At 38.0% G+C, this 22,758-nt stretch overlaps 1 protein-coding gene across 1 annotated transcript; it reads right to left on the bottom strand.

Moving 5' to 3' along the window:
* Positions 1-9,805: 9,805 nt before the first annotated feature.
* On the bottom strand, positions 9,806-22,014 carry LOC121995530. The gene is made up of 2 exons (XM_042549251.1): positions 16,513-22,014; positions 9,806-10,732 (listed from the first exon to the last, which is right to left on the bottom strand). The coding sequence occupies exons 1-2, from the start codon at positions 20,068-20,070 to the stop codon at positions 10,727-10,729; spliced, it is 3,564 nt and encodes a 1,187-aa protein (XP_042405185.1). The 5' UTR covers positions 20,071-22,014; the 3' UTR covers positions 9,806-10,726.
* Positions 22,015-22,758: the final 744 nt, after the last annotated feature.

Genomic DNA, 22,758 nt, shown 5'->3' with positions numbered 1-22,758 from the left:
AAGGATAAAATCGAGTCGATTGGTATTTTTAGGCTTTGTTTAGGAATCAATGTCTTTTTGGATTTAGAAAAATACATTTGTTGTACTAATTTTTTGACGAAATTTAATTTTAATTTCTTGTTCTGACAAATTAGCTTATTCTTATTTATTTAGAAGTGAAATTTTTAGTATTTTCTTTAATTCAGTGTTGGTTCAATGTTACCTTGGTTGGTAAACTTTATATGTAAGTTATGATAATTAAATAATAATAATTATTAAAAAAATAATCTTATAAAATTTTAAAAGATTTTTTTATTAATTTTTTAAGATTTAAACAGAATTTATTCGGACTTCTTTGTTGTTTGAACTAGTGCCTTTTAGTTTGTGGTGGTGTTCAAAAGATATAAAAAAATGTGATAGGAAAGAGCTTTGAGAGCATATTTTGCTGGATTAATTGTCATATAAAATAGTAAAAATCCTTTCAGATTTTGCTTAGGGATCTGGAGTTAGTGTTCCCTTGGAATGGCTAGAAGATACCGTGAGCTTGTTTGTGCGAGCAAAGGAAAAAAGAAATGCCCCCATTCATGATTCCACCCAATGAAATACTTCATTTTTTTTCTCATTATGTTCTTCATATAAGTTGATGGGTACTGAAAGGGAAGGTACTCCTAAGGATCGTTTGGAACTTGATTGTGCATCTCTTCCCATTAACTCCACAAAGATGTTTCCTTCTGTTAACTACAGTAGTAGCACAAATATATATATATAAAAGAGGAAGTAGTTGTTCAAGTTTGAAATCCACTATGGATGAAAGACAAACTGGGACAAATACTTTTCAGGAAACCGAGAAGAGCACAAGTCATGAATCGTTATCAAATGGGATGAGAAAAAAATGATGATTTGAAAAGAAAGAGCATTCCAGTGGAAGTCAGAATTTAAAACCTTCTGAAAATGTTCATAGTGAAGTCAAATTTCCAGAAGTAGACACTAGTGTCAAAGAAGATCTAGAGTCTGAATGTGTCCGTGGAATTGATAATGGCAAGGAATTTTACAACTTTGAACAAAAAAAAAAATTGCATGGCTTGACACCTGCCCATGCCTAGTAGAGGAGAGAAGGTGGCACAAAGAAGGAATGTCAATTGGATGTGGGACTTTTGAGGTAGTTTGTCAATAAGAGACATTTGATAATACTCATCTGTTTTCTCATCTCACACATGCCAAGCTAGCTGGTAAAATAAATCATTACTCGATAGAACCTGCTGTTGGTGAAATTTGAGCAGTGTACAAAAATTAGAGTATCGGGTGGAGCATCTCAAAGTTTGTGAGTATATTTAGTTAGAAATTTGTTTAAGATATTAGGATGGATTAGTACATTAGTATGTTACATAGTAGTTATTCTTAGATGAGGATCGGTTAGTTTAAGTGGCTTTTCAGAATCTAATCTGAGTTCAGATGACATATTTTAAGTGATAAATTTATTATGTTAAGAGAAAGCTGGTTTTGATATCCCAATTAAGTTGGGAGTTAATTAATTTCATTAACTTAAGCTGGAATTATTTTTAACCTAGGTTTAAATGACAAAACCTAAGTGTTGATCGGGGATTATTTTCTTTCCTCTCTTGATCGACCGCCGAGCTTCTCTTCTCTCGACCCGTGTCGTTGCCCTTCCCTCTTGCAATGCCCTAATCGCGCCATCCCTACCAGGCCACCGATTGTCGATTCTACCAGTCGTTGTGGGAGCAACTGTCGACCCTTCTCCGGTCACAAGCAAGAAACCAATGGTTTCCCCAAGTGTCGTCGCCCTTCCTTCGGGAGGGGTTAGGTCGGCAACGTTGATGCCGCCGGCCACTGCGAGAGCGCCAGTGTCCATGGTGCATCGCCTCTTGATCCTTTTTCCATTGGTCATCACGTATCTCCCGATCACCGCAAACGGTTGCCGATGTTCACCACTGTCACTACCCTTTCTTCTTCCGACCCAATTGCTGGCCCTCTATCACCATCGCCTAACCTAAATCTACCATCGTCGTGCCTCTGCTCCAGCCACCACAGTAGCTCACGACCATTGTTGTCGTTTGCTTCTATCGGTAGCTGAGCTCACCAGTCGCCACAGTCCTCATCAGGTGTGTTCAGCCAAACCAGTCATGGTCGCCTCATCAGTGTCGTGAGCCATTTCAGTCACTGCTGGATCAGTGACCATCTGTCGGAAGAGAAAGCGAAGGGATGTTATTTTGAGATGTGCATTTTGACGCCAGATTTAGTTCAGCATGAGTTACATAAAGATGAGTACTTCTTGACTTGTTTCTTTAGATCTTTGACTTTATTGCATGATCTATTTTATTAATTTGGTAGTACTAATTTACTTACCTGACTCTACTCTAGATTGGTTCTTGAGTTTGATACTTTATTGCTTGCCCTTATATTTTGATCTATTGGATATCTACGTAGTCGGTCTTGTTTGTTATTCATGATTGGGTTGATTATATATATACATGATATTATCAGACCATAGTTTAGTTATAGGCTTATATTGTGCATTATATTATAATATGACTATATACTTAGGCTCTTGCCTGTAGGTTATTGACATCATATGTAGTAAAGTTGTATACTTGCGTAAGGGCATATATATTAGTGAGATCATACTTACTTATACTTGATAGAAATCACTTCCTAAGAGTAGCCTATCCCACTAGGCTATTGTCTTTTAGATCACCATCTAGGACCACTTGATCTTAATCTCATTATTTATTATATGTATGATGATATCATGGAGTCTGAGAGAATATTATGATTAGATGGCTAGAATCCCCTTGAATTGAGATTGTTACTATTGTACTTGCTATTGTGATACCTAAACATATGTTATTAGACTTGTTATTTAATGCATATCTATGCATTTGAACTGCCCATTAGACTAGATAGTAATCTTGACCTATCGCATGTAAACTGTAGCGAATAGTTGAGTATCCTACTAGACCTTTTACTTGTTATATAAGCTTAACCCTACACATTGGTAAGATTATACTATAATGTATGATATCGAGTATCCTATTAGATCCTTGGTTATTATTTATGCTCACGTCTATCTGCTGTTGATTTTGGACCGTAGGGTAGCTTGAAGAGCATTATCCTCGGATGAATTGTTACTGCTTATTTGTCATTATGGATTGGTATCTATATATACCCTGTATGCCCATGGGAACATTCGTGGTAGAGTACTCTCCCGCAGGCAATAGCCACTTATGCATCCTGTCTGTCCATGGGACCATCGGTGGTAGAGCATTCTCCTGCAGACAGTAATTGTTTGCATCCCTTGACTACCCATAAGACCATCCATGGTAGAGTATTCTTCCATAGTCAATAGCTGAGGTGCTAGATAGCTACTTCATCCTATCCGCCCACAGGACCATCCGTGGTTCTCTCGCGGACAGTGACTATTTATATATCTTGAATGACCACGAGACCATTCATGGTAGCATATTGTTGAGACAGTCAGTACTTGTTATTTACTAGTTATGCATTTTTTTGTGCATGGTTTGGACGTACTGTAGGTACTCTTGATTTAATGGTTATACCTGGTTGAGCAAGTTAGTGAAGGTTATATTATGAGGTATGTTTTTGCTTAGTAGATGATTATATGGGTACTCTTACTTTTATGGTAAGTATTTTTCCTGAGACTGCTTCCTTTGATATCCTTACATGTATATAGTATCATGCACTATCTTCCTATACTCGTTGAGTATTTTATACTCACTACCCTTGCTTTCCCTTTATTTTTAGGTTAGCAGGTAAAGGATGTGTCGTGTCACTCGGAGGTCCTCGCTATCAGTCCCACATCACACTCAAGATCGTGTTTTCTACATTGTTTCTATTGCTATTTTCATTTTGGATTTCAGACTTGGTTGTGCAATAATTAACTTGATTGTGGTTTTCATTTTATGATGTGTTTATATTTGGTTATATACTTGTTGTGTCAAATCAGGCTGGCTCACAGTCAAATGTATGGTTTTTATGTTTTACTTATGTTTTCTACTATGTACAGCCGTGTGGGCTATTTATTATACAACTGTGATTATATTCCTTTTACATCCAGCCGTGTGAGCTGTTGTTAGATTGTGAATAGACTTGTGGCATTTTATATAAGTTTTATTTGTCACTACTGCAAGAGAGATGCTGTCCGTTTATTGGGTAGGGACTCCTCTGGGGCGTGACACATATGCTTAGGAAGATGAGTAGGTCTAGGAATGTCCAAGGTGGACATGTTAACTCTAGGGTTAGAACCCTAGAGTTGGAAAATCAAGCCTTAAAGTCAAGGCTTGAGGAAATTGAGAAAGTCCTAGATAGATTCATTATTAGACCTAAAGGACTTGACATGTGTTTGGATGGTCAAAGACTAAAAAATATTAAATTGGGTCCTTCCAAGGTCAAGAGGAGATCAAGTGCTAGGGCGGCACATGACAATGACAAGGGGGAATGACCAAGGGCAAGGGAGAATCATCCAAGGTCTATGATAAGAAATATGCAAGGGTGACATATGATTATGGAAAGGATGAGGTGCTCAAGGTTGAGAAGAAGAAGTCTACTAAGGTACACCATGTGGGTGTAGACATATTAGATGAGTCACATAAGGAGGTGATTAAGATTAAAATTCCTAAAGTTAGGAAGAGCCTCTGGGACCCATGGTAGATGAGTTATCAAATGTGCCAAGTGGTTAAGAGATAGACTTAAGTCTCTAACCTAATGGGTTGACACAATTGGGATGATATCTATCATGTACGAAAATATGACATTGGGGTCATATTGCATAAAAATTGATTTTTGATGTATAGATGCCATATAAACCAATGCTAGGGATACATTATGGTTTGGTATAGGTAGATACATCAAGAGGAAGCCAAAACTAGGAATTTAGGTCAAGGTTCAATTGAACTATTTAGATAGTTTTAGAATTTATATTAATCTTGAGATCTATGATAAATATATTTATATATATATTTTTCCTAAGTATACATAGATAAAACAAACCTCTTAAAAATTTGTAGAGGTCTGTGGAATTTTTAGTGTATTTCTGAAATTGGGTCAGAAATGTTGACAAACACAGAATGTCTCTATAAGCTCATTTTGAAGAGGGCAGTTGACTAGGGTTAATGACAGTCGACTGATACAGTCTGAAAATATATTTTAGCAATAGAAAATGACCAAAAGGATGATGAATATGTATGTAATTTTATGGAAGATTAATACATGATGTTTATGGTCATTAGAAGTTAAAGGGTCCAATAATTAGGCTAGTATTGGAGTTCTTTTTGATGTATGGCAAAGGAGGAGAAGTGTTGAGTTTAAGTGGGAAATCTACACACCCTTGCAAGAAAACCTAGCTCAAGGGGGAGCTTAGGTGAAGGGGAAGCAATTGCTCACTTATTGGTAAAGGAGAAGAAGTTTAACTTTGTGGGAAATCCTAGCTCAAGAGGGAGCTTAGATGAAGGGGGAGCCTAGGGTTAGGTTCCATGACTTATGCATGAGTAGATATACATGTTTATTTGCATTGTTATTGTATTTATGTTTCCCTAACTTAAACAGGTTGTCAAACATTAAAAAGGGGGAGATTGTTGGAGTAATCTATGTGCCCTAGGTTTTGATATTTTGGCAAAGATTTAAGTTAGGTTTATTGTTGTATTTGATATGTATTGTGAGTGTGTAAGATACATGTACAACAAGGAAAGTCCAAGTATAATCTTGGCAAAGGAGAAAAGTTCAAGAGGAGTATTGGCAGTGTAAGTCCAAGTATGTAGTCTTGGCAACATAAGTCCAAGTGTGACTTGTCAATGGTTGAAGTCTCGGAGGTGAGGAGCGTCTTGACAAAGAAGATCCGACAACTAGGACAAGGCCGAAGGAAGTTCCAGAAGGTAAGACGTGAAGGATGGGGAGACATTCGAGGGACGTGAGACTAATGGAGGAGGCTAGAAGGCTAGGTCAAGGTTGGTCAGGTAAGGACGAGTGTGTTGGTGCAGGAAGCATCAGACGATCAAACCTAGGTTTTGATAATGGTAAAAGATTCAAAGTTAAGGTTATTTGTTGTCTAACAAGTTTGAATGAGATTGCAGGAAAGTCCTAAGTGTTCTTATGCAAAAGTCCTACCTACAGTTAGGCAGGTGGCAAACCCTAGGGAGCGGTAACCTTAGGTCCTAGGGGGTAGTAACCCTAGGCAAAAAGTCTTGGTGGGTCGAGAGCTTCAGGCAAAATCCTAGAGTCGGGGACTCTAGGTTGAAATCCTGGTGTCGCGAACCGGGTGGAAGTCTGGACGGGTCGTGGAGTAGACATCTAGCATTAAGACCGGAAGCTTCAGACGCTGAGCAAAAGTCCAGTTAGTCTGGAGGATCAATCTGGCAGCAGGTAACTTCTCCTGAGAGAAGTAGGTGAGGACGCATTCCCCAAAGTGGGAACAGTAGGTGTCGGTTCGACCTAAGATTTCTAGGCAAAATTTGAAGCCAAAACTGGACAACCCAAAGACTGTCAAATACTTATATTATTTGTATTTTATTGTGCTGACTTGGTTTTGTAGGGTATACTTTGTTTGTAGACCAATATGCCTTGCAGGAATGAAGTTGCACAAGGATATGCTCGGATGAACAGTGTCTGAGGCGCCTCCGAGGCTGTTAGAGGCACCTCGGGCGCCTTAGCTGTAGCTGCGTAGGAAGCAAGGCAGAAGGCGCCTTCCAAGGGCACTGAAGGCACCTTGGACAACTAATGGAAGGCGCCTTCCAAGGACGTTGAAGGCGCCTTAAGCTAGATAACTTTCGTAGGCAGTGAGAGTTATCAATTTCAATCAGCAAGGGATAAATATCCCCCTTCTATAGAGTCTGAAGGCACCTTCAGCAGGCTATTTAAGGCTGTCTCGACTAGATGGCAGAGATCATCATTCTAAGTGACTTCTTCTCTTGCATGCTGCTATAAAAATAATCCGACGAAGCTGTAACGCAACTCCGACAACCGGAAGAGCGAAGTTCCTTATTTATAGTTGTTGGTATACTTTTAATTTTGCACTTAAATTATATATCTGTTGTAATTATCTTTGTAAAGATTTTACTATTGATTAGTGATTGTCCAATGAAAACGATCAACGATCGCGGACCTTGGAGTAAGAGTCATCACGGGCTCCGAACCAAGTAAAAGTAAAATGTTAGCGCTTGTTTTTATGTTCTTTCTCTATATTCCATTACGTATTTATGAAACAAATGAATTAACCATGAGTACTATTCACCCCCTCCTTTAGCGCTTTTCGATCATACAATTGGTATCAGAGCGGGGTCGCTTCGAATCGGTGAAACCACCATTCAAGTAATTTTTTTTCCATGGTAATTTTTTAAATTTTCAGAGTCAATCGGAATTGGTAAACTTGCCACCTTCCGATCTATTTTATCGATCGAGTTCTTAGTTTCTCGAAGTCGGTGCAAACACCACTCAAGTTTTTATTATATTCTCTTGTTCCCGCACTACTAATCCAAGACCAATTCTTGGAATCTTTGTTGTCTTTTTATTATGTGTGAGATTTCTTCTCAAATGACCCACCAAAAAGGGTATAGCACTGCACACCCTCCCCTCTTCTCTAGCGAGGATTTTGGTTACTGGAAGAGCCGAATGGAGTACCACCTCAAGACGCAAGTCAAGATGTGGATAATCATCTAAACGGATCTCGAACTTCCATTCGACGGTGCTGGAAATCCAGTGTCATGCCCAAACTGGGACACAACTTTGATGAAGAAAATTGAGGCCGACACCAAAGCAACATGTACTCTACAATGCGGCCTGACAAAAGAAGAGCTGAACCAAGTCGGCCCGTTCTCAAGCGCGAAAGAGTTATGGGAAAAGTTGATTGAGCTACATGAGGGAACTTCCAACACAAAGGTAAGTAAGCGTGATTTGTTTTTAAATAAATTGTATAATATAAAAATGCAGGAAGGTGAGTCAGCTAGCCAACTTCATGCACGGATTCAGGAACTGCTGAACGGTCTTCATGCAATCGGTCAAAAAGTAGAATATCGCGATATAATTAGGTATGCACTCAATACTTTTCCAAGGAATACGTTGTGGGCATCCATGGTAGATGCTTACAAAGTATCTAAGGACCTTTCATTAATTAAATTAGATGAACTATTTTCAAATTTTGAGTTACATGAACAGATTAATGCACGCTTGATCGAGAAAAGTATTGTGTTGGTTGCAGGTACAAGCAAGACAAAGGAGACCGGAAAGAAGTATCAGATTGAACCCGAGTCCAAAGATGAATCGGACTCAGAAGACAACGACGATGAGATAGCAGCTGAACTTGTCAACCTTGTACGAAAGCTCTACAAGAAGAAGAAAGGATTCACCAAGAAAGACATCAAGAAAGTGATTCAGTCCAAGACGGTGCAATCAAGTCCAAAAGTGAAGTATGAAGTAACTTGCTACGGCTGCAACAAGAAGGGACACATCAAAGTCAACTGTCCGAATTAAAAGGAAATGAAGAAGCAAAGGAAGAAGAAAGCACTACAGGCGACATGGGATGAGTCTTCTTCAGAAGACTCTGACGAAGAGCTTGAGTAGACGAGTTTCCTCACGCTTACGACCCGGGAACAAGTCGACGAATCAGAAACCGAGAGTGAGTCGGAAACAGAATTTGAGAGAAGCCACGAATCCGAATCCATTTTCGAAGGGCCTAACCCCATTGTAAGAACCTCTCAATTAAATAAATTGGATAATTTAGTTAATTATCTCATACATAAGTTAGCCAAATCCAACCTCCGAGTCAAGTCACTCCAAAAGGAGGTAACAATTCTTAAGGAGGATACTAAACTAAATCCTTTGACTCAAGACCATTGGTACGTTCGAATTGACTGTCACGTATGAACTCCAAATTAATTAATCTTGAAAACCCTTAACTATTCCAGATTGTTGTAGTAAAAAGCCAAGGTCGAATATCTCAAGGAAACTAGTAATAGAATGTTTGATCTTAGACTAGAATTATTATTTTTTTTAGGTTTTCTCCTGATAAAATGGGGGTGTTTAGTTTGTTTCAAATCCTAACTTAAGAATTCAAATGCAGCTAATAACCTGATCCTATGTAATGATTAAATCCTAGCTTAAGAGAACTAACATACTCTATGATCTAGAAACTAAAAAAGATACATCAGAATTTAAATTGCATAAATGAATTTGTGCAGGAACTTGTCACAACTACGATTGCAGCGATGGAAAGTGCAAAAACAAAATAAAGATACCCAACTAGAGAAACAAGAGAAGCAGAATTTAATTTCAGAAATGAGATCTAAAGGAACAAAAACTAGAACTACTCGTTCAGATTTAAAGAAACAACAAATTCGATGACAAGATCTAAAGAAAATAAGGATGCAGAAATAATAAACTGCAGAATTCTAATGACTAAAATCTGAAGAGAAGTAAAATAAAACAAAGCAACTCTCAAGAATTGTCAACTACTCAAAATTGAAACGATTAAAGTACCTCTAAGCAAACAAAATTAATTGCAATCAAACTACAACTACTCTCTACTGCTAAAGTAATAACATTCTTCTCTAAGACAAGATTGGAAACTAATTACACTAAACAGATCCTATGAAATTACTGCATCGAACACAAAGATTGAAACCTAATTACAATAACAGCAACTACTAGAATTACTGCATCAAGAGAAAAACAGAACAAAAACAGAACAAGTCCCTAAAGAATACTGCTGGAAATTTCTATATCAAATAACAGTAATCAAAGCTGCAGCAACTACAAGACCAGGAACTATTTAAACTCAACAAAATCTACTGAAATGATTGAATTGAAAACAAAGATTGTAAACTACTTTTATTAACAGAAACTTGCTGGAAATTCTGCATTACAGAACAGAGATTTAAAGCAAAATTCTGGAAAGAAACCAATCTATGCACTAAACTGAGCTACAAACAAGTTCTAGATCTAGCTAACAGCAGTAATGAAATGCAGGATTAAAACTAAACCAATTCCAATCATAACCAATTCTTGAATCACAACTCTTGTCGTCACACAAGAGTCCTCACTTGAAACCTCAAATGCGAAATCCAGAAAAGCAGAAAAGGGAACGCAGCTGATCTGAGTTTAGATCTGAAACCCGCTGATCTTAGCCAAAGAAACCTCTCTGGAAGAACACAAGTTCAGATCTGTGCAGAATTGTCGAAACCTGGATCTGCAATTCTATTCTGTGCTCAGCAATGACTTGCTGATGGGGCGTTGAATGTGGCTGGATTCAAGTCAAGAACCACTAGAGAGACCTCTTTGATGATTCCTGAAGATGGCTGATGAATTCCTGCTGTCAACACCGTTCTAACAGGGGCGGAGAATGAAGAATCGAATCCCAGCAAAGCTTGCCGTCGAAACCTCTTTGGCAAACCTCCAGCTTCAGGAAATTAGGTCAGCAGCTTCCTTGCATCCTCCTCTATGGATCTGGAACTCAAGATCAGATTATCACTGGAATCGGGGGCATGCGCGCGCGCTCACGGAGAGGAAATCGCCGTTGGCACGATGAACAGTAGACGCAGCCCCTGTTCATCCGCGATTTTTTTGGGTTTTATACCAAGGTTTGAACCGGGATTTGCATTTGGCATAGGGCTTAGTTTAGGAGGAAAATTAGGGATTTGATGATAAGGTTTGACATGGGTTAGCTCAAGAGGAAAGCTCCATTTAATGGATCGGGCCCAATCCAAATTCTTGTAGTCCAATGAGCCTATTCCTTCAAAACAAATAAAGTACCATTATTAGATAAGATTCCACAAGAATTATATAGAAAATGCAACAAGGCTCTAAATAATTCTCAACTCATAAGATATAAGATAAAACAAGAATTAATCATATGAGAAGATGCAAAATACTCAATTCAAGAGCCCAATTATGCACAAAAAATACTAGATATCAACTCCCCCACACTTAATCTTTTTGCTCGTCCCGGGCAAGTAAATAACTAAAGAAATGACCGAGGTTGCACCCCCCCTTTACCTTTCTTAATCATATTCAGAAGATAGTAAAAAGAAGTCACCTAAAATCATGAAGTTTCAAAAACTCAAGCAATCATGAACACCATTCTTACTTCGGTTAACCATTTAATGATTTCATCCATCATGAATAAAATGAAAATAATAACACAACTAGTCCTCACATGGTAGTTTTTAGTGGCTCTCATCCTAATTTCAAATTCATGTAATTGTGGAGATCACTCAAGCTACTTATGGCAAAAGCACTACCATATGCTTGCTCTTCATCTAATTCTCACCTCCATCACAGGTATCAAAATACATCCTTATGAAGGTTCATTGAAAGTATAAAGGAAAACACAAATGGAAGCATTAGAATTACAAAGGCAAGTAAAAGAACAGAGATTAAAGTAGAAGTGGAAGACATGGAATGAGAATGCTATGTGATGCTAATTTTCGGCCATGGCATTCAATGCTGTTCTCTTAGTCTTGATGCTAATTTTCATGGCAGATACTTCACCCAGCACTTCCCCTCTAAATCTACAGATTCAACAAGAACAGATCTATACAATCAGAATTAGTTCTGAAAATGGCTCCAGAATGTCCTTCATGGCAGATTCAGCCATTGCATGCTATTGCTTCCATCTATAGCAATTTCATGATATCCCCTGATAATTTACAGATTTGCTCAGAAATAATGTGAATCTGTACTCGTTCGTTTGTGATAGGACATTGAATTCAAGCAGAGATTTGGCACCAACTGATTCCAGCTCCATAGTTAAACACTGCTTCTGTATTTCCGTTTCCAGATGGCATTCCTGAATTTCATCATTCATTTTTTTTTTATTTTGAGCTGCCATAGAAGGTAGAATATCATTTATTTCAGCACAATATAGAGCTTAACTTGAGTTTCTCATTGATTAAAATCTGCCACTAGATTTTGATACTCCATTTGATACTCAATAATTCCCAGCATTCTTAATTCTACATACACAGATTGCACTGATTCAGTAGAGTTTGGCTGCCACAAAATTTGTAATTTGAGAAATCAGATATTAACACTTAAATGTTCCAACCAAATCCCCTGAATTCCTTACTCACAACCGAAACAGATATCAGTAAAGTCTCATTATAAGCAATTCAGTGTTTTGGACAAAACCCAAGCTGCAGAATTCTTTCAGATTTAACTTTTCAGCTGTATGTTTCTGTTTCTGTGTCCATTTCACCGTCTACAAATCATGCAAATTATAGAGAAACAAGATCATCATTTCACCACAATCAATCAACAGCTGGATTCTGATTTTCCAGTGATCCAATAGCTCTACAGCATATAGCACAGTTAAGTGCCATTCTGAATTTCTCATACAGCTCGGACTTGTACCAACTACACATCATTAGCTGCCCTAAAATCTCAACTCCTCTTCATCTAGCTTCTTGTGATCCCTATTGATGCATACTTCACAGAATTACAAGCTTCAGCAATTCTAACTTGTTACAACTTGATCCCCAGATTGGCACAGAAATAACCATTAGCAGAATTTCTGAAATTTCTGCTTTGCTGATTCTTCAACTTTCCTGTTTATTTTAATTTGAACCTTTAAAAGACTATTTTATCCATCATCCAGTAACAATCAGTTATCATTCAATCCCTTCCATCCAAAAAGATCAGGATGCAGTCTTGCACATTCCTGCATATCAACTACTACATTTCTGTGATTAAGCATTTTCTGCATATGCTTCAACCTCATGACTAATATTCTTGCTCTCTCTTCTCTGATCTCACTTGTCCCAGTTTATTCCCTCAGCACTAAAGAATCAATTGAAACTGATTTACTTCAACTTCAGCTAACAGCTCTCAGCTTTTGCAACTCTGCACACATCTGCAATTCTGTTTTCAGTTTCTACATTTTTGCACACATCTGCAATTCTGTTTTCAGTTTCTACATTTCTGCACACATCTGCAATTCTGTTTTCAGTTTCTACATTTCTGCACACATCTGCATTTCTGCATTTTTTTTCTTTTTTTTTCAAGATTAGCTGTCATCCAATTCTGCACAGATTAGCCTTCATCCAATTTCTCAGCTAGCCACTGTTTCCTGCACACATGTATTCAGTTTCTCGAGATCAAAATTGACATGACAAATCTGAAATACCATTTATTTCTGCATCTAGCAAGACTTCCCTTGAACATTTCAGTCATTGAAATGTTGCATCAGATTTGTGATACACTTTGATACTAAATTCCAGCTCTTCATATGCTGCACATGGTCTTCTGCATTCCTGATATCTCCAGTAACTGAACTTCAGACTAGAAGTGGTTAATGACACAAGTATTCCATTTGTCACTTCACATTTCAAAACTCTCAATAAATATGTCATTAGCAACTGTTCACAACAACAACTTCTGAATTCCTGCACACTGCCACAACCAGATTTCCTAGCTCATAAAAGACCATCATAGTATCAATTTCCGAAATTTGAAACTATTTGAACTTGCTCTATGAATGATTAAAATCCAATAGTGATTAAGTAGTTGAGCATACATACATACCACACTCCTGCTCCCACATTGAATGTATCAATTGCTGGTACACAACACAACAATCATCCTCAATCAAAGACTAAATATCTCCCCCACACTTAAATATTTGTCCGTCCCGGTCAAAATAAAAGCATCACATAACATCCCATGTAACCATATCCAAGATAATAAAACAAGGGAAAAGATAAATGATATGATGGTATAGGAAAATAGAATTAGTGATAACTAGTGGGGAATTGGAATAACCTTCATTAAAATGATTTAATCTCTGATCAAGTGGAATGTTGAAAAGATTCAAGCAAGTTCTAGAGTGATAAAAACCATCAGTGCATCACACAATTAGGCTCAATCCTCACTAGGCAAGCAAAAGTTATTATCTCAAATTATCAATTAGAATTCATCACTAAATGTTAACCTTACGCAAGCCTAGAATTCATTTATGCAACAAAGACTTAAAACTTCATGCTCAAATGTAACTTTATTTTAAAACCTCTAAAATGATATAAAGAAGTGTAAAGGGAGGTACCATTATTAACCAAAAACTACCAAATTTGATTCAAAGGTTTTTACAGGGACATGATTCCTAAAATTTGAATTATTATATGTGAAAGTAAAACTACTAAGAAAACTAAGAAGTTAAATTGGCCACCAAATGATGATATCTTATTCACTATGACCGAATTCATTATTAGAAAACATAAAAACTACCAAAACGAACAAGTGAATTATTCATGTAATTATGTAATGACATGTATATCTACAAAGACATGAAGTAATGAGAAATAGCAAGTCTTCTCTGTCACATTGAATAGATGGCTTCGGTACTGTTCAATTCTTGCATTACCATCCCTTTTGCTCCTTCATGAAATATCTTTAGCCTATGTCCATTTACTTTGAATTTCCGATCAGTAGACTCTTCCTTTATTTCCAATACTCCATAGGGGAAAATGTTAGTCACACTAAAGGGTCCTTCCCAACGAGACTTCAATGTGCCTTTCATCAATTTAAGCCGGGATTTATACAAAAGCACTTTGTCACCAATTTTGAACTCCTTCCCTATGATGTGCTTGTCATGAAAATTCTTGGTCTTTTCCTTGTAGATCCTTGAGTTCTCAAATGCCTCTAGTCTAATCTCTTCAAGTTCTTGGAGTTGTAACTTCCTCTCTTCCCCAGCTGTGCTAGCATCAAAATTACAAGCTTTCACTGCCCAAAATGCTCTATGTTCAATTTCCACCGGAAGATGACAAGCTTTACCATACACCATCCTATATGGAGACATCCCTATGGGTGTTTTGAAAGCTGTCCTATAAGCCCAAAGTGCATCATTTAATCTCTTACTCCAATCTTTCCTGTCAGGCCTCACTGTTTTCTCCAAAATTGACTTCACTTCTCTATTTGATACCTCAGCTTGTCCATTTGTTTGGGGATGATAGGGAGTGGAAACTCTATGTGAAACTCCATATCTGCTCAACATAGCCTTCATGCGTTTGTTACAAAAATGTGACCCTTGATCACTGATTATTGCCTTGGGCACGCCAAACCTGCAGAAAATATGTGTCCTGACAAAACTAACAACAACTGAAGAATCATCAGTCCTGGTGGGGATGGCCTCCACCCATTTGGAAACATAATCAACTGCTAGCAAAATATATAAAAATCCAAAAGAGACAGGAAATGGACCCATGAAATCAATGCCCCATACATCAAAGACCTCACAAAATAGCATGAAATGTTGAGACATTTCATTCCTAGGTCCTATGTTTCCAGTTCGTTGACACCTATCACATGATCTATAAAAAATATAGGCATCACGAAAGAGGGTGGGCCAGTACAAACCACATTCCAAAACTTTCCTCGCAGTCCTCTGGGGTCCAAAATGCCCCCCACACTCAAATGAATGACAAAATGTAAGTACAGACTGGAACTCAAAATCAGGTATGCATCTCCTAATAATCTGATCACTACAAAATTTCCACAGATAAGGATCATCCCACACATAATATTTTGAATCACTTTTCAATTTGTCCTTTTGAGCTTTTGAAAATTGTGCAGGAAAAACATTACCTACTAAAAAATTAACCAGATCTGCATACCATGGAGACTCACCATGCACCCTGAAGAGTTGCTCATCTCTAAAATCATCATCAATAACTGTGTGGTCCAAATCCCCTTCAATTCTGCTTAAATGATCTGCAACCAAGTTCTCCTTCCCACTCCTATCACGAATCTCTAAATCAAACTCCTGGAGGAGAAGCATCCATCTAATCAATCTGGGCTTAGCATCTGGCTTCTAGGAGAAACTTCAAGCTGCATGATCGGAAAATACAATCACGTGAGAACATAATAAATATGATCTGAATTTATCTAAAGCAAAAACAATGGCAAGAAGCTCTTTTTCGTCGTGGTGTAATTTGCTTGAGCCGAATCCAGGTCTTTGATGCATAGCAGATCACATGCGGTGCTCCCTCTACTCTCTGTGCAAGCACGCCCTATGGCAAAATTCGAAGCATCACACATCAGCTCAAAAGGTAAAGCCCAATCTGGTGGCCTGATGATAGGTGCAGAAATCAAAGCCTCCTTCAATCTCTGAAAAGCTTCCTTACACCTCTGATCAAACTGAAACTCCACATCTTTTTGAAGCAACTGAGACAGTGGAAGAGCAATCTTACTGAAGTCCCTAATAAATCTCCTGTAGAATCCTGCATGGCCAAGAAAAGCTCGAACATTCCGCACGCATGCGGGGTAAGATAAAGAAGATATAGCGCTAACTTTAGCAGGATCTACCTCAATACCTCTCTTAGAGACTATGTGTCCTAAAACAATACCATGCTCAACCATAAAATGACATTTTTCAAAATTAAGTACCAAGTCAGTCTCAATACATCTATCTAAAACCCTAGACAAATTTTCTAGACATGCATCAAATGATGAACCATATACAGAAAAATCATCCATGAAAACCTCCATGCAATGCTCTAATAAATCACCAAAAATACTTACCATGCATCGCTGAAAAGTTCCTGGAGCGTTGCATAATCCAAATGGCATCCGTCTGTAGGCAAATGTACCGAAAGGACAAGTGAAGGTGGTCTTCTCCTGATCCTCTGGGTCGATGCAAATATGAAAATATCCCGTGTAACCATCTAGGAAGCAATAATGTGACTTGCCCGCTAGTCTTTCCAACATCTGATCAATAAAAGGTAGGGGGTAGTGGTCCTTTCTGCTTGCTTGGTTCAGTTTCCTATAGTCCACACAAACTCTCCAAGAATTCTTCACTCTGGTGGGCACTAACTCATTCTCTTCATTAGTCACAACTGTCACCCCTGATTTCTTTGGAACCACATGGATAGGACTTACCCACTTACTGTCAGAAATAGGGTAAATGATACCTGCCTGTAGAAGTCTAGTCACCTCTTTCTTTACTACATCAAGGATCAATGGGTTAAGTCTCCTCTGGGGCTGTCTCACTGGTTTCACATCCTCCTCCAAGTAAATCCTGTGCATGCAAATAGAAGGACTAATACCAGGAATATCTGCTAAAGTCCATCCAATGGCCTTCCTGTGCTGCCTCAAAATCTCTAATAATCTGCTTTCTTGTTCTGGTTCTAGATTCTGGGCAATGATGACAGGGAACTGCTGGTTCTCTCCTAAATAAGCATACTTCAAGTGTGGAGGCAATGGCTTCAACTCATCTTGTGTCTGATCGATAGAAAGCGATCCTAGGGGTAGAGCTTCTCCTAAGCAATCCCCTACGCATAATTTCTCTTCTCTGGGCGATCCTAGGGATAGAGCTTCTCCTAAGCAATCCCCTACGCATAATTTATCTCTCTCACTCGGAAATACTCCACAAGACTCATCATCCACTCCCAAGGCTGAAATATCCTCCTCTTCTGAAAACAAAAAATCACCTATACCTCCCTCTGCAGCATCTGAGTCTGAATCAATCACTGAAAAGAAATTTATACTGTCCAGCTCCTCTGAAATATCCAAACTAAGAATAGAATGATCCTCTCTAGGATGCTTCATAGCGTCAAGAATACTGAATCGAACCACTGTGTCTCCTATCTCCATAGAAAGTGTGCCCGCATGAACATCAATCTTGGTCCTTGCAGTCTTCAAAAATGGTCGTCCAAGAATGAGTGGAGATCTACTGGCCAGATAGTCTCCCTCCATGTCGAGGATATAAAAATCTGCAGGAAAGATAAGTTCTCTCACCTTCACCAATACATCTTCAATAACTCCAGCTGGATGAGTCTGACTGCGGTCAGCTAACTGAATGACTACTCCTGTAGGTTGTAATGGTCCAATCCCTAATGTCTGAAAAACTAATTTTGGCATCACATTAATTGAAGCTCCCAAATCTAGCATGGCATCTTTAAACAGATTACTCCCAATTAGAACCGTAAAAACTCCAGGATCTTCGCATTTTTGAGGAACTGTTTGAAGAAGTGCAGACACATTCTTGCCCATGCTAATCAACTCATTCCCCTTCAATTTCTTCTTGTGTACACAAAGATCCTTCAAAAATTTCGCATATTTTGGAATTTGCTTGATCATTGTGAGTAAAGGAACATTTACTTCCACCTTGCTGAATAAGTCCACAAGGTCCTGGAACTCCTTTGCTTTCTCTTCCTCTACATTCTTCCTTGGTTGAACTCTGCGTTGAGGGAAAGGCAATGGAATGTTCTGCTCTGAATTCTGAAATCCTGCATTTCCAGATTTGCTGCTTTCTGAAGTTGTTGCTGGAAAATGTTCAGCTGGACAAGAGTTGCTGGAAAAATCTGGCATCAGATTTCCACCTCCTTGTGCATACTCCAAACCGTAGGGATCAATGTGAATTGGATTAGAACTTGAAACTGGCACATTCTGCACTTCTGGGAGTTCTTCATTGCTGAAACTGGATGGCTGGATTTCTGAAAAATTTTCAGCAGCAGCTCTTCCTCTTGAAGATTCTGAAATTTTTCTCCCACTCCTTAAAGTTAATGCACTAACGTTCCCTTTAGGATTAGGAATTGTTTGAGATGGCAATTGACTCGATCCCTGAGCTTGAATCTGATTAATGCTAGAAGCCAATTGCCCAATCTGCCTTTCCTGATTTAGTTGCTGCTGAAGAATTTGCTGCATCAATTCCTCCAATCTAGCTTGCTGTGGATCTGAATTTGAAACATTATTGGAACCTCCTTGAGTTAAACTCATCTTTGTAGGTGCTGGAAGTGCTGGAATTGATTGCTGGAAATTTTGATTTTGATATTGATAATGCTGATTCTGATTCTGATTCTGAAATTGCTGATAAGGCTGATACGATTGCTGATATTGATTTGCAGGTTGGTAATGATGCTGAAAACCTTGCTGGAAATTCTGATTATGCTGCTGGAAACCTTGCTGAGGTTGCTGGAAATTGCTGGAAGTGTGGCTGGAATGCTGATTTGAAGATGGATGTTGATAGAATGAATTGCCATACTTCAAATTTGGATGATCTCTCCAACCCGGATTATATGTAGATGAATACGGGTCATGTTTTTGTTGGAACTGAGCTCTAGAGAATGATGCCAAAGATTCATCTTGAATGAGATTTGGACAAAGTTCTGAAAGGTGATCTGGACTCGAACAAATGCTACAAACTATGCTTTGTTTACATGGAAATTGCATATTCGGCACAACAGAAGGTTGAGTAGCATTGTTCAAGGCTAATTGTTTCACCAAGGTCGTTAATTCCATCAATGAATTCTTTATCTCCTTTTGTTCATTAGAAACCATTTGAACTTCACCAACTCCTCTAGTAGTGAGTGCTCTACTTCCAAATTGCTGTGAATTTTCAGCCATGTTCGAAATTAGCTCCCGTGCTTGCTCTGGAGTCTTGTTTACTAAAGCTCCTCCAGCTGCTGCATCTATCATACTTCTGTCCATAGGTAATAAACCCTCATAGAAGTATTGGACTAATAACTGCTCACTTATTTGGTGTTGGGGACAACTTGAACATAGTTTCTTGAATCTCTCCCAATAATCATAAAGTGTTTCTCCCACCACTTGTTGAATCCCACAGATGCTTTTCCTAATTGTTGCAGTCCTTGAGGCTGGAAAGAATTTTTCCAAGAAAGCCTTCTTCATATCAATCCATGAAGTAATAAATCCCGGTGGCAAATAATATAACCAATCTTTTGCTACTCCAGTAAGTGAAAATGGAAAAGCCCTTAGCTTGATATCCTCTTCTGAAATTCCTTGTGGCTTCATGGTTGAACAAACCACATGGAATTCATGCAAATGTCTGTTTGGGTCCTCTCCAGATAATCCTTGATATTTGGGAAGCAAATGAATCAACCCTGATCTCAGCTCAAAATCACCAGCTAGAGTTGGATAAGTGATGCATGAATATTTAAAAGCTTCATCAGGAGCTGCAAGCTCCTTCATTGTCCTACTATGATCAGCCATGGGGGTATCTGAAGATGATAAAGAACATCCTGAGTCCTCTGAAATTTTCTCCTGAATTCTCAAAGCTCTGAAGGTCCTTTCAATTTCCGGATCAATATCAAGTAACTTATCACATGAAGACCTGGTCATACCACCAAAAATCAATAATTAGAACAAAAGTGGATAGACAATAAAATAAAGAAAGTGAAAACAAAGAAAAGATAAACTATGCACAATCTAAAAACAAACAAACTCTACTAGTCTCCCCGGCAACGGCGCCAAAATTTGGTACGTTCGAATTGACTGTCACGTATGAACTCCAAATTAATTAATCTTGAAAACCCTTAACTATTCCAGATTGTTGTAGTAAAAAGCCAAGGTCGAATATCTCAAGGAAACTAGTAATAGAATGTTTGATCTTAGACTAGAATTATTATTTTTTTTAGGTTTTCTCCTGATAAAATGGGGGTGTTTAGTTTGTTTCAAATCCTAACTTAAGAATCAAATGCAGCTAATAACCTGATCCTATGTAATGATTAAATCCTAGCTTAAGAGAACTAACATACTCTATGATCTAGAAACTAAAAGAGATACATCAGAATTTAAATTGCATAAATGAATTTGTGCAGGAACTTGTCACAACTACGATTGCAGCGATGGAAAGTGCAAAAACAAAATAAAGATACCCAACTAGAGAAACAAGAGAAGCAGAATTTAATTTCAGAAATGAGATCTAAAGGAACAAAAACTAGAACTACTCGTTCAGATTTAAAGAAACAACAAATTCGATGACAAGATCTAAAGAAAATAAGGATGCAGAAACAATAAACTGCAGAATTCTAATGACTAAAATCTGAAGAGAAGTAAAATAAAACAAAGCAACTCTCAAGAATTGTCAACTACTCAAAATTGAAACGATTAAAGTACCTCTAAGCAAACAAAATTAATTGCAATCAAACTACAACTACTCTCTACTGCTAAAGTAATAACATTCTTCTCTAAGACAAGATTGGAAACTAATTACACTAAACAGATCCTATGAAATTACTGCATCGAACACAAAGATTGAAACCTAATTACAATAACAGCAACTACTAGAATTACTGCATCAAGAGAAAAACAGAACAAAAACAGAACAAGTCCCTAAAGAATACTGTTGGAAATTTCTATATCAAATAACAGTAATCAAAGCTGCAGCAACTACAAGACCAGGAACTATTTAAACTCAACAAAATCTACTGAAATGATTGAATTGAAAACAAAGATTGTAAACTACTTTTATTAACAGAAACTTGCTGGAAATTTACATTACAGAACAGAGATTTAAAGCAAAATTCTGGAAAGAAACCAATCTATGCACTAAACTGAGCTACAAACAAGTTCTAGATCTAGCTAACAGCAGTAATGAAATGCAGGATTAAAACTAAACCAATTCCAATCACAACCAATTCTTGAATCACAACTCTTGTCGTCACACAAGAGTCCTCACTTGAAACCTCAAATGCGAAATCCAGAAAAGCAGAAAAGGGAACGCAGCTGATCTGAGTTTAGATCTGAAACCCGCTGATCTTAGCCAAAGAAACCTCTCTGGAAGAACACAAGTTCAGATCTGTGCAGAATTGTCGAAACCTGGATCTGCAATTCTATTCTGTGCTCAGCAATGACTTGCTGATGGGGCGTTGAATGTGGCTGGATTCAAGTCAAGAACCACTAGAGAGACCTCTTTGATGATTCCTGAAGATGGCTGATGAATTCCTGCTGTCAACACCGTTCTAACAGGGGCGGAGAATGAAGAATCGAATCCCAGCAAAGCTTGCCGTCGAAACCTCTTTGGCAAACCTCCAGCTTCAGGAAATTAGGTCAGCAGCTTCCTTGCATCCTCCTCTATGGATCTGGAACTCAAGATCAGATTATCACTGGAATCGGGGGCATGCGCGCGCGCTCACGGAGAGGAAATCGCCGTTGGCACGATGAACAGTAGACGCAGCCCCTGTTCACCCGCGATTTTTTTGGGTTTTATACCAAGGTTTGAACCGGGATTTGCATTTGGCTTAGGGCTTAGTTTAGGAGGAAAATTAGGGATTTGATGATAAGGTTTGATATGGGTTAGCTCAAGAGGAAAGCTCCATTTAATGGATCGGGCCCAATCCAAATTCTTGTAGTCCAATGAGCCTATTCCTTCAAAACAAATAAAGTACCATTATTAGATAAGATTCCACAAGAATTATATAGAAAATGCAACAAGGCTCTAAATAATTCTCAACTCATAAGATATAAGATAAAACAAGAATTAATCATATGAGAAGATGCAAAATACTCAATTCAAGAGCCCAATTATGCACAAAAAATACTAGATATCAACCATCTTTATCGCGAGTCGAGTCAAGACCATCTTTATCGATAAATAAATTTGTTTGGTACTTGTTTTACCGCCTTTATTATATATGTTTAGACTAGGCTAGATAAGGACCTAGGCTTGGTTTACACTTGACCAGTTAGACCTAAGGGTTTCAGAAAGGAAATTAAATATCCAATTTCTTTGAAAGACTTTGTCTAGAAGTGGTGGATGATCTCATACTCAAGAAGGCCTAACGCCTCGCCACAGCCTGGAAGCCAATCTTTGAAATGAATATTTAATTGACTGATTGTAAAACCTGAGTCTAACTCAAATATAAATCAATCCTTAGATGATAATCGAAACTAAAGATAAAATTAACCATCTCACAAAAATCTATAAGGTTCCTTGATTGATAATTTAGAAAAGGATGAGATGGACTTAGGTAAAATTTAGAATAAATCTTAATTAATTATCATCTTAATTACTAAATTAATTAATAC

This window comes from Zingiber officinale, chromosome 6A, assembly GCF_018446385.1.
Source record: "Zingiber officinale cultivar Zhangliang chromosome 6A, Zo_v1.1, whole genome shotgun sequence".
In the NCBI taxonomy this organism is placed as follows: domain Eukaryota; kingdom Viridiplantae; phylum Streptophyta; class Magnoliopsida; order Zingiberales; family Zingiberaceae; genus Zingiber; species Zingiber officinale.
Note: the sequence above shows the minus strand (reverse complement) of the source record. Positions and strands in the feature narration are given on the sequence as shown.

Excerpts from the sequence above, each read along its gene's own strand:
- LOC121995530 (XM_042549251.1), bottom strand. The coding sequence starts at position 20,070 with ATGACCAGGTCTTCATGTGATAAGTTACTTGATATTGATCCGGAAATT.